Below are 13312 nucleotides of genomic sequence, written 5' to 3' on the forward strand. Positions count from 1 at the left end.
TTTCCCCCTGGCCACTGGATTATTTGTTTCATCTTATTTATAGATTTAAAAAAATATATATTTTATTGTTTATTTTATTGCTCTATGCAAAATGACTTTTATGAGCAAATTGAAAAAATGAATTGCCATTAATTTCATTACATTTTAAGAAAATTTGATGTAGTTGGGATATATGTGTCATTAAAAAAATTAATATCTGTCATTGTTTTTTGGGAAATTTTATGTATCAGAAGTACTAATGGTATCGGCACTTGGTATCGATATTGGTGGGTACTAGGGGTGTGAATTGCCTAGTACCTGGCGATTCGATTCGTATCATGATTCATAGGTCACGATTCGATTCGATACCGATTAATCCCGATTCAAATCTTTAAAAAAAAATACTCAAATTTAGAAAATACTAATCAGTAAACGTATACATGCACACTGTAAGATCTGTATGAAAATGTATTTATTTATCTGAAAATGCAGGCTCATAAATGAGCCACTGCATTTAACAAACAGGTTGCAGTCTGTTTCATGTCTGAACAGCACTGAAATAAAATATTAAGGCTTAATGTTCCATTAATATAACATTCTTCCATGCTTAATGTGTGAATCCTAACCCTAAGTAAGACGTTTTGTTGAATATTTTCATTAAAAATTGATGTTTAAAAATCGATTCGGACGCATATCGAATCGATTCGAGAATTGCGCGCTGTAATATCGCGATATATTGCCGAATAGATTTTTTCTAACACCCTTAGTGACTACTGAAGATTTGAGTATCATATCGGTCTAAAAAAAGTGGTATCGAACACCCCTAGTAAAAATAATAATAATTAAAAAAAACGTAAAAACCTGTTTCACTCAATTTCAATGTTTTACCCTAGAAAAATGAAGGTTTTGTTGTTTTCTAGTGACACTAGACACCCTCTCATTGGAGACAGAGGTTCCAGGTACAGCCAAGTAACACTGTGCTAACTTGGAAAGATGAGGGTACGAGCTTCTTTCTCTCACCATTTCAGTGGGTTACTCAACTGAGCAGTAGGGCGGCGTGGTTTACCAGACACCACTGGTTGGTATTCATGTATATCACTCAAATTAACCACTTTTAGACACGAGTGGACTAAAATAAATTCCATGTGGTGACAATTGACTAAAATGAGATTTCTCACCATGTTGCTTTAAAAATAAATTCCCATTTGGCACTTCCCCCCTCATTTCTGACGTCCTCAAATAAAAGATGATTATAAGGTCAGCACAGAAGACGTATTCCCTTCAGAAGATAAAGATGGAAACTCTGAATGTGACATAAATTGTCTGAACGTTTCGCTGCAGATTTATGTACTATCATTTACTCTTGAGTAAACCCTGCCACTGTATTAGTCATACTTGTATGGTTAAGCAACTGATTGCAACTTCCAGCACTGGCATTTAACTTTGATTTGTGAGGTATAGAGCCCACTAAGTTGGTCTGAACTTAACTGCAGTTTTAATCAGGCATTGGCAGGAAGAAAATACATGACTGTTCAGACTGAGGTTGGAATGGCGGAGGCCAACCGAAAGGATTAAGTGAACTTTGTCTTCACATTTTCTGCTTATCTGTGTGCAAAATGTGAAGAGAGGAAAAATATAGCTGCAGTGTTAATACAGTAGTGCTGTATGAGCTGGAATGATTTTAACGGGAGACACAACGCATTGTAATAATGACACAATAGAGAATTCGTTGAAACATAAATAATTTATTTACCACTAGAGTGCCGCAGTATACCTGCTGTACAATATAGCGGGTCACAATCACATCATTAAAAACAACAAATACACATAAAAACAACAACAACAACAACAACAGCTCCGCCATGACAAAAAAAAAGGTGTGTAGAAATCTTTTTTTCCTGCTAGTCAGGATGTCCACTGGCACAAATTGCCCAATTGGGCTGGTCATCGACACTCCTCGTTTGATGAAGAGTGGAGAGCGTTTAACTAATTAAAAAGTATAAAAGGAAGAACTCCCCCCCCCCCCCAAGATACTAAGAATAAAAATAAAATGGCATCAGTGCAATTTGTTTTAAAAGTTAATGACCAACAGAAATTGTGGACAGTAAGCGTCAGTGATAACATTACTGTAAGCTCAATCAAAGTGGCCTCAACTTCTAGTAAATAACATTTAACAATTGATCAAATCACAATAATTGTACTGAGCGTTGTGCACTGTCATCACCTGCCAAAAGACAACACCAAAAAAAAAAATCCTAACCACTGTGGACGAAACGTGACATCAGTATTCACCCCAATGTGTAGAAAATGTCATCACTTATGTACATTTGTTCCGCAAATGACGGCTGACGGTTCGACTCTTTGTGATCGGGCCCAAAAGCAAAACAATCAAAATTACACACACACCAAATTTTTTTTTTAAAAAAATCAAAAATATTTACCCACAATATATTCAAAATGCTTCCTTAACAGAGTTCCTTAAAAACGTAATCCCAGGAACTTTTGAGTTTTATCATTATTATTTATTTATTATAAGGGAGGGGAGGAAATACTCATCAATAGTGTCCCTTTTCAGTTGCTGGTTGAAAAATAATATGTTATGTGGCAGTCACAGACATTTAGGTTGCAAAGGGCTGGACAACCTTGGCTAAATTGTGTTAAAGTGTCCATGTTTTGTTAGGGAGGAACTTGGAAATAGAATTGTTATCTTTCCTTGAAATTAAAGGATAATCGATGCAAATGAAATGGACATTTTCTCTTATCCAGATTAGATATTGTTAAAGAAGTACTTCATTGAAAAAAAAAAACACTAGCATGAAAATTTCCTCAATGATGACTAGATTCAAAGTATGAAAATGCAAATTCAGTTGTGAAGAAATATTCTGCCACAAGACATTGTTCCCCTACAATTGTATGATTAATATCTAATATGCAAATATACGATTTATTCCTTCTGTTTGATTTCTGTAAATGTTCACGTATTCCCAAGGAAAGTTTTTATATTTAATCCTGGAATTTGCAACTGTATTTCCTCCAAGTCAAATTGACGTACAAGTGGACATGAGTAAGCAATGTTGTTTTTTTTACAGAAAATATGAGTTCAGCAAAAACAAAAAAAACAAAAAAACTTACATTTCTTGGAAAAGACCTGGATGTTACATTATGTGAAATTGTGAATGTTAAGAATTTCAGTAGCTTCTTCCATTTTTCGCATTTAACAAATGCTGCAGCATTGCTCATGTCAAATGTTGACATGCATCATAATAACTGCTTTAATGCCCATGTTATCAACATGCTCACTACAGTAAGTGGTCTGAAATATTTGCTGTAAAAAAAAAAAAAAAAGAGTCTCTTCCTCCGTCATGAGGAAGCTACAGCAACTCGATGTCATTAGCCTTTTCGTAAGATGCACTCGACCTGCAAAGGTCTTGGGCCTGTCAGAAAAAAAACCTCAAATCTCAAAGCTGCTATTTGTTTTGTAATACAAAACAATGAAAAATCATATCGCAGCGTTGTTACGACAGAAATATTTATCTTATAGAGTCAGCTGTTTGGCAAAAAACAAAACAGGGTTTGGAAATCCAGCTGTACTTCGGGAACACAAGTAGAAGCTGCTTGCGCTTTCACCGGATAAGCCGACAGCAGTTATTTCCAAAACAACATTTGACAACAAAAATAATCTTTAATAGAGCACCTGAAAGATACAAAAGTTTGAAGAGGTTAAATTAACTGTCCACTTCTCAAATATAATCAAAGTTTGTTGAAGCAACGAACATCTTAAATAGCAAAACAATGAATACATTAGAAATACAAAGGACACAAAACAAAGACAAATGCAAATGAGGATGCCATGTGAATGAATAAAGGAGAGCGCAAAAGATGGATTGAGGGTGGATCGGTGTCATTTTCAGAACGCATTTCACATATAGACACGTATCACATAAACTTCCAGTGTTTGCCTTATTCTGTCTCATGTGACAAGTGCGTGAGGTGATTCATGTTGACTGGGCCTTCTTTAGAAGGCGAATGGGGGGAAAAGAAAAAAGAAAAAAGAAAAAAGGATGTGTGCTCATGGCAGTATCACTGACGTGACAAGGTGATCGAGGGCAATGATTCCCAAAAAGGGGGGTCTTGGGGGGGGCTGTGGCACACAAAATGTAACAATTACGCTTATTTTGTCCCAAAAAATATGATTTATTAATTATGAACGTATCTTTGTTCATCTATCTATGCCAGTGACGTATAGTGGCAGGGAAAATAATGAAATGCTCTTCCATTAGACGGCAGAAGGTACGATAAAAATTTCCACCTGTTGCTATTCATATACAGAATAATGAGTATATCAGCTTTGTGATTCGGAGTAAATTCAGACCATGGGTCCTATTTTTGTGTCGGGCAAAATGTTTGAAGCTTTTTTTTCGTTTGGTATTTTCCTAGAGAAGTGTAGGTAGAAATGGGCGTTTGTGCCGTTGTGGGAGGGAATGCAGCCGACTTCCGGCAAATCGAAGCGGCTCCCCCGGGTACTTGGAGGCACGAAAATAAAGATGCAGCTGTTTTTGATCTCTCAGTAAATAGGGCCTTAAATGATCATTTCAGTCTTCATACTTGTTGCGAAATTGTGTTTCGTGAGATTTTTCCAATGTAAAACTTGTGCTTTGACCCATTGAAGGTCGGGTGTCATCTAAAGATACATGATGGCTCATGTAGCGACATGTCAGCAGTCTTTTCTAACTGCTCTGTTTTGTCAATCAGGCAAAACTAAACTTACGAACACAACTGTATAATACAGCAATTGTGGTGAGGGGTACTTTTTTTTTTAGGTAAAGTGAGGCGAGTCAAAACTGGATCTCACTAAAACTGGATCTCACTAAAACTGGATCGCCATTAATGTTATGGTGTTTTCTAAAATACAGCGGTAATTAATCATAATTGTATGGCAAACATACCGCACATTACGACGAATGCGTATATATATATATATATGTATATATACATATATATATATATTTCTTTAAAGGGGAGTAATATTCTGAGAAAAAAACTCGCAAATTTACGAGAAATAACTCATATTTGTGACAGTACAGAGTGGCAAATTTTCGAGAAAAAACTTGCAGCTTTGTGACAAAGTGGCAAATTTACAAAAAAAAAATCTCACGAATTTACGAGAAATAAACTCGCAAATTTGTGACATTATGAAGTGGCAAATTTGCAAGAAAAAAAAACTCACAAATTCACAACAAATAAGCCCGCAGGTTTGCAAGAAAAAAAAACTTGTGAGAATTACATACTCGGATGTTTGTGCTAATACTTTTCAGTCGAGTTATCAAATAAGGAGATAGTAATTGCTTTAGCAGAGATTAACCGTATCATATAAAGCATTCATACTTTGAAGTGTTGGGTACAAGTCGCTAAATTAGTGGGGTTTCCATCCACCCATTTTTATTCAAATTTTCAAGAAATGCGAAAATAATACTGAATGGAAACGCTAGAAAAAGAAAAAAAAAGGGCATAAAATTTGCAAAAAAGTTTTTACGCTTGGAGGGGGTGGATTTTGAAACATATCGAAAAAGGAAAATGCTAATTTTGGCTATGCGAATAAACGCTGACAAGGCTGGATACACGTGTCACGTTTTGACCGGATATTACGTCACGCGTACGTTTGTAGTCACAAAGCAATGGCGGACAATAAAGTATGTTTGGGGGGGGGGGGGGGACGAAACAGAAATCTTTTTTGGAATTAATTAAAGAAGCGAATATCGCACACCAAAGTTCTTCTTTCTCTTTTAAATTATTGGTGGATCACATCTCTATGCTCTATGGTGTATACCGCCACCTACAGGTATATTTAGGTACCACTCAAAATTCGCGAAAGAAGAACAGATGGAAACGGGTAAAAGTTTTGAGCATTTTCAGTAAATTTGCTTTAAAAAAAATCCAAACAATTGGATGGAAACCTGACTAATGATATGTTGCATCTGCTGTTCTCAGTCATTCACTTGCATTTACCTAAAGTCTGCTAGCTTCTGATTGGTCAGTGTTAGGGCGCACTCACACTAGGGCCATTGTACCGTGTCCAAGCACGTCTGGTAGTTTGAGCGCATTCGATCCGCGCCCGAGTACGGTTCGGATCCCCAGTTTATCCCCCTAAGATGACATCTTCTTCTAGCGTGAATCAACGTGATGACGTATATTTTGGAGGCAACTGGGCCCGGGGCACGGTTCGGTTAGAGTAATGTGAGTGCAGACCGAAGGGGGACAGGGGAGGCGGGGCAATCAGGCTTCTGTACGGTATGGAAGAAATGGCCCTAGTGTGTCAGCTGATAGGGGGTCACGAAGTGTTGTCGCTGTAGCTGCCATGTGTGACGTGTAAAGTTTAAGAAGAAATCCGCCTCCATCCTACCTTTTCATTTTAGAAAGAGTGTTCTATTAACAACCAATGAATATTCATATATATATAGCTCTGGTTGTGTTTTTTTTTTTTGTCTCGAAAATGTGTGAGTTTTTATCTCGGAATATTCCACACCCTCTAATAAAAAATATTTATACGTGGCCCTAATATGCCGCTGTACCACACATTGCCTTTGTCTTATAAATATGTCAGTCATTTCACGGTTGTCAATGTCATCCCCCCAAAAAAATAAAAAATTAAAAAAAATACTACGGATTTGATTTTCTTCTAGCCTTTCGTTTCGCTGCATGGGAACAATACCTCGGCCTATCTCTGTCAGCACCAAAAATAACTGCCCTGTTACCCTTCCAGGAGAAAGAGGCTCGATTGGAAATGGCAGCTTGAATCTTGACATCTGATAGCCGACATGGGGCCGATGCTTGGCAAGGCGAGCGGGGCACCGCAAACTGGAGGCGCACTTCTACTAGAACTAATGTTCATCATCAAAATATTTACCCACCAGCCAGATTTGCTGTCTGCTAAACAGCATGGGGAAAAAAAAAAAAAACGAGGCACGTGGCGTCAAAGTCTTCACGGAATCACGGTCTGCGTCGTGTAGTTGTAAGAGTGTTGCAGTGCCATTTTGGAATGAGGTTTATTTGTTCAGTACCTCTAATCTTGAACACATGACACTGGCCCGTGTGAGTGAAAATAGAAGAGATAGCATGGTTGCGATTGGCGTGTGCGCGCGTTATTGTGCGAAGGAAGGTGGGTGTGGCCTGTGCTGGCTTTCGTTTCTAGCTGCACTTGCAAGACTTGACCTTCATATTGGAGAGCTGTTCTATTTTCGGCGTCTTGCCGATATAGTAGAGGATGGTGAGGGGTTCCAGGTCCTGGGACACGCAGCAGGGTGACGCTGACGCATCGGGGTTAATGGTGTTGTATAGGCCTAACACCTGCAAACATAATCAAACCGGTGACTTTATTGTGAACAATTCCTCATTCACAGTTGATTGTTGTTGTTTTTTTTTTTGTACCTTGGCATGCTGTGTGTCAGCACTCCATAGATAAGGACAGGCTCCAGCACAAAAGTTGGCCTCATAGCCCTTCGGCTCATGAATCCATCTCCAGCCGAGGTCCTTCCTGAAGTCGATGTAGAGGGTCCTTAAGCAGCAGTTGTCTTGAACATTTCTACAATTCAGAAAGGGTGTCATTTTGACAGTTTTGCTCATATGTGATATTGAAGGCCTTTTTCTATCACACACATTTACTGTACCAAGGCGTAAAAAGCTGTACAATATGTTGCATGCGCCACCATTACATTACATTGCGTTTGTGTTATGAGAATAAAGCAGCAAAATCCACCCATTTTCATCCATTGGCCATTTTGCCACTTACTGTCGACAGAAAATGACAACAGAGTTGCTCAGGGCTCAGGTAACGACCAATCACTGCTCAGCTTCAGAAAACAGGTGAGCCGTGATTGGTCATTACTTGAGCCCTAAGCAATGACAGCAAGTGGCAAAATGGCCGCCCCGAGAAGGATAAAAGCGTGTTGATTATATTCCACAAACCCAATATTAGTCAGAATGCTTAGTTTAGATTATTGGTGCTCTATAGAACATATTTGTCATGGTTTGATTTGTGTTTTGTTTTTGTTTTTTTTAATTTTTACTTTTGTCATGGTCAGGTTTAGTTTGGATTTTGTTTGATTTTGTCCTCATGTTTCTTTAAGTGAGTGAGTCATGATCTGCGTTATGTTCTTTTTTCCAAGTGTGTCTCGTCAAGCATTGTCCTGCCCACTTGTGTTTGTCTGCCCCTCCTCGTGTGTCTACCAATCAGTGCCCTCAGCCAATTGAGTCTCAGGTGTCTCTCGTTATGTCATCAGTGTGTGTGTATATAGTCTCTCGTCTCCCCTCTGTGTTGATTCATTGCTGTTCCTGCTGAGTCCTGAGCCAAAACAAGTATAGTATATCAATTCCAAGGTACAGGTGAGTACGACGGCGTATTAGGGCCACGTATAAATATATATATATATATATATATATATGGATATATGGTTTTTTTTTTTTGTGGGCGGAGGCAATATTCAGAGGAAAAAAACTCACAAATTTGCCACTTTATAAAGTGGGATATCTGCAAATTTATAATGTGGCAGATTTAACTATAGTCTAATGTAGAGGATTCGTTGGTGGTTATTGGGTCACTGTTTATAAAATTAAAAGGCAGGATGGGGACGATTCATTCTTAATTTAAGCTTTACTCGACATACACAGCAGCTAGAGCGACAACACTTCTTGATCAGCTGACTAAACACTAACCAATCAGAAGCTAGCATACTTTAGGTAAATGCAAGTGAATGACGGAGAGCAGCAGATTCGATACATCAACTTAGATACTTGTACAAAAAAAATTACCAAAATGTATGAATGTGTAAATAATAATTCTGGAAACATAAATGTACAAGTAAATATTTATTTTAACAAATTAACTTAAATGCTTGATCCTCAAGGTGTGGACCTTCGCAAAGCGAGGCGTCTTTGTCGCTGACCGTACCCAAGGGTTCAAAGAGCTTAACATGATATGGTTGAAGCCATTACTAATCTCCTTATTTGGAAACCCGGCCGAAAAGTATTGGCACAAACATCCGAGTAATACGCTACGTGTATTTCTCATAGGTTCCTGAGTTTTTTTCCCGCATATCTGCCACTTTATAAAGTCAAAAATTTGCACGTTTTTTCTTGGAATATTGCCCCCACCCTCTAAAAAATTATATTTATACGTGGCCCTAATACGCCGTCAGAGGTGAGTCCCCACAATGACAGCAAAAACATCATTATTGTTTTCACTTGTGGATGCAGCACTTCATTCCCAAGCCAGTGATTTATAGAATTAGTGTGGTGATCTGCACATGCAGCAGACACATCTACAAACAATAATATCCAACCCATCACCGATACAATACAAACAATTCGAAAGTCAACTTTTATCAAAACAGCAAGTTCATGCATATGATCGAGTGTATCGGAGTACCTGGAGCAATAAGCTGCATCCAGGGCTCTCTTTGTCCGATGTGCTTTGTGGTGAAACGGCGACTCCAATCGGTACGAGGGCAGCAGCATGATTAGAAGGTGTGGCGCTCGAGTATTGTGGCGCAGCCTCCTAAATACTTTTAGATCACCGCCGCTGATGAAGCTGTCGTCGATACCTAGAGCACAAACGCAGAAGCAATTGATCTCAGAGGGACGCAACAGATTAGAATGTAACTTTACCCGCCAATGAGATTCAATCGTAACCTAACGTTGTTTATGAAGCTTTCAGATCAAATAACCTGCAAACCGTGCCTCCAGCTCCTCACTCTTGTTGGGAATAATGTAGTTATTTGACGGAACAAAAGTACAGCAAGGACAATGTAGGCTGAGCTTGAATCCACTGTTTCTATCTGAAAAGAGACAAATGTTACATCAAGTGCTTAAATAATATCCAGTAATAAAAAATGGGTGTTGGACTGCACTCACCTCTGTGGTTCATCCATTCACTCACTGCCTCCGTCACATCAAAGGTCAGCCACTCGCCCTCCGTTTGCGTTCGTACCACTCGGCTGTCGATGTAGCGTTGGGTTGGAGATGTCAGGTCTTTGTGTGCTAAAATCTGACCACAGTAGGAGACATTCAATCCAAGGCAGAGGATACGAAATCATTGGAAAATTGTATATTTGTCTAATTGTCTTAATGATACACAGCGTTAAAATTTCAGGGTTAATTTTTTAGGAGTTGATTTTAACTCATCTTCTAAGGCAGGGGTGTCCAAACTTTTTTCGCATACAGAAAAATCGAATGATGCAAGGGCCACTTTGATATTGTCCGATTTTATTAAACACACTTAAACCAAGCAATCAAGCAGTTATGTATTCATTATTTTAGCAATGACTTTGTTGTTGTTCTTTTAGTTAGTTTTAAACACCTGTTAAAGATCATAAGGCAAACAGTTTGGGAATTTTCATGATTTTGGGGTGGCCTACGACCCTGCAACCTACTTAAGTAGATCCACCCCTGCCCCACATTCAAGAGTAATTGCCTATGGTAATAACATGACAAATTTTAAAGCATATTAGACCTTGAAAGACAGTCGAAAGTGGAAGAAATACATTTTGCTTCTAAAAATGCAATATCTTAATTGATAAGAAATAAGAAGCCAAAGCTTGAATTGAGCTCTGCCTAGCCTCCTCTCTCTTTGATTGATTGTCGAGGAGCAAGAGCGAACCCAAAACCAGATGGCAGACAGGCCTCTATTATTACTCAGCTGTCCTCTCCTTCAGAACCGTATGTTTATTTTGACTCCTCTCAAAATGAATGTGTAAAACACAACTCCTGTAGCTTCAACTCAGATTTCTTTTTTCTTTTTCTTTTTTTTTTCTTATTTATTTTTTTAGATGGGACTGCTATGTTAGTAGTTATACATTTTTATTGAAGTTTTTTTTTTTTAACTCAATGATTCCCCCCTGGTTTGTATGATTAATAGGGGTGTCAAAATTAGTGCGTTAATTCTGAGTTAATTCAAAGTTCCTTAAACGGCACTACATTTTTTTTACGCGCAATTAATGACCGCCCCTTACTTGGAAAGCCTGTACTGAGGGGAAGTCCAGTCGCAATGCAGCAGACACATCCTCGTCAAAATTTAGCAGTAATACATTTAATAATAGTGCATATATTTGTGGAGACAATTTTAAAAATGTGCAGAAAAAGTTACTTCATGTTGAAGATTAGGTATCTATTTTTAATGTATGAAAGGTGCTATATAAATAAAGTTTGATTTGATAATGTGAAAAGAAAAATGCTTGTCGTCAGCGTCTTACAAATGCAATTATGCCATCTAGTGGCAGAAAAATGGCCTCAACACGAATCAATATCTCACTTGTTTTTTACTGTACAGTACATATTTTTAGTTGTAACTCAATTCTATGAGTTATTATGAAATTACTGTATGACTAAAAGATGCAGCAATATTTTTACTAAAGATTTGTTTCCATTATTATGTTAACAAAAGTATATTTTATTGTACATTTAGAACAGATATAAAATTTGCGATTAATTGTGAGTTAACTATCGGAGTCATGCGGTTAATTACAATGTAAAATTTTAATCGCCTGACACCCCTCATGATTAACATTACTTTAAATGGAGACTTATAAAACAACAAATTGCATTCATGTGACAATACGACGACATCCACCACACACACACAATGTATCAATATATTAGCCTCGAACCTGTCTGCCTGCACCTTGATCAAATCACTAAAATCACATTACACTATCTGCGCCACTATTTAGACCTGGTTTCAGCAGATGTAAAGTTTAGACTACTTTCAGCAGCCAAAGTGCGCCGGGGGCATGTAAAGAAAAAAAACACCCTTGGTCTACCCAACATGGATAGATTCCAAACAGGCTGAACAAGCCAGTAAGTCAAATATAATCTCAAATACAAACTAAATAGTAGTTGGCAAATTCCAGCATTTTAATATCGATCTATCGATCTTAGAAACAACCTCGACATATTGTATTTATTACGGCAAAATATTTAAAAGCAATTCAGGAGCTCGTATATTTTCAAACACGTCTCGATTACATGTTGTGTTTAGTTATGTATACAGACAAGAGTAAGTGTGTATGTGTATGTACAAGATATATATGTGTGTAAGGTGGATGTTATCAAGTCTCCCTCGTCGTACCGGCCTGTCCCTTCCTCCCTCACACATTTACAGGCGTGAGAGTCTCCCTGTTTGGAGCTGTGTTTAGCCCAGCTGTCATCCCCTTGTCTGGATGTAAACATAGCATGGAAACCGGCTGCTGCACACTGGCTGACCGACAGCCAGCTCCGGGTGGCTGCAGAACCAAATCACTCATCTAAATTCTCTACTGTGTTGGAAACAATTCTTTAATCAAGTAGTGTCCCCCTTAACTCATTCGCTGCCATTGACGGCTATAGACGTCAAAAATTCATTTGAACTATTTCTATTTTCTATTGAACATTTTTTCCACTTTTGTTAACAATAGTATGAAAACCTAAAAAAATTTTTTTTTTTATTGTACATTTAGAACAGATATAAAATTTGCGATTAATCGTGAGTTAACTATTGAAGTCATGCGATTAATTACAATTAACTCATTCACTGCCATTGACGGCTATTGACGTCAAAAATTCATTTGAACTATTTCTATTAGTTTACATTTTTTTTGCACTTTTGTTAACAAGAGTATGAAAACCTAGAATTTTTTGTATTGTACATTTAGAACAGATAAAATATGTATGAATAATCATGAGTTCACAAATGTCATGTCAAAAGTCTATAACCGTCAATGGCAGTGAATGAGTTAAGCACTGTGGGGGAAAAATGAATTGAACTGGTGAAAATGAGGCTAGATAAAGGGAATTTTAAATTTATAAACCAGGTCAGGCCATTTTCTTCATTTAAACTCCATCAGCAATCTCAGCAAAATAATGTTCGAGACGGTCCTTGTAGCTGTATTACCTGGTATAGCTCAATGCGTTGCTCAGATACTCTTGCAGTAGGATTTTGAAGGCGAAAGATTCTCAGCTCAGCTTTCACCAGGTTGGAGGCGTTCTTCTCCATGGAGGACACATCAAACATTAGCCGTCGGAAGTAAGGGTTGAAGAAAGTGGGAGAAATGACATCTGAAACACAAAGAAGGAAAGGAAAGAGACAGATTCAGCAAAGTGGTCGACAAGCGGAAATCAGAAAGTTGGTGATAATCAATGTTTATAATAGAACTGATTTGCTGACTTCATATTTTATTTTCAGCAGTCATATCCTATGACGAATCCACACGTGAAAACACACACGTGGGCTTTGTTTTGAAACAAGAAAAAAGTATTCATCTCGGGGAAGCAAAAGAAAAGCAAACACTCGCGCTGCATTCAATGA

General features: G+C 37.9%; 1 protein-coding gene across 1 annotated transcript in view; it reads right to left on the reverse strand.

Moving 5' to 3' along the window:
• Positions 1 to 1708: 1708 nt before the first annotated feature.
• tgfb2 (transforming growth factor, beta 2) overlaps positions 1709 to 13312 on the reverse strand; it is a 34200-nt gene continuing 22596 nt past the window's right edge. Inside the window, exons 2-7 of the mRNA XM_086077944.1 lie at positions 12899 to 13062; positions 9886 to 10018; positions 9699 to 9809; positions 9401 to 9575; positions 7405 to 7558; positions 1709 to 7323 (exon numbers count right to left, since the gene is read on the reverse strand). Coding sequence (XP_085934070.1) covers positions 7165 to 7323; positions 7405 to 7558; positions 9401 to 9575; positions 9699 to 9809; positions 9886 to 10018; positions 12899 to 13062 — 896 coding nt within the window. The 3' untranslated portion in view covers positions 1709 to 7164. The remainder of the gene's footprint in view (positions 7324 to 7404; positions 7559 to 9400; positions 9576 to 9698; positions 9810 to 9885; positions 10019 to 12898; positions 13063 to 13312) is intronic.

The sequence above is a fragment of the Leptonotus elevatus genome, chromosome 6 (assembly GCF_054856555.1).
Source record: "Leptonotus elevatus isolate MCC_2025b chromosome 6, RoL_Lele_1.0, whole genome shotgun sequence".
Lineage (NCBI taxonomy): Eukaryota > Metazoa > Chordata > Actinopteri > Syngnathiformes > Syngnathidae > Leptonotus > Leptonotus elevatus.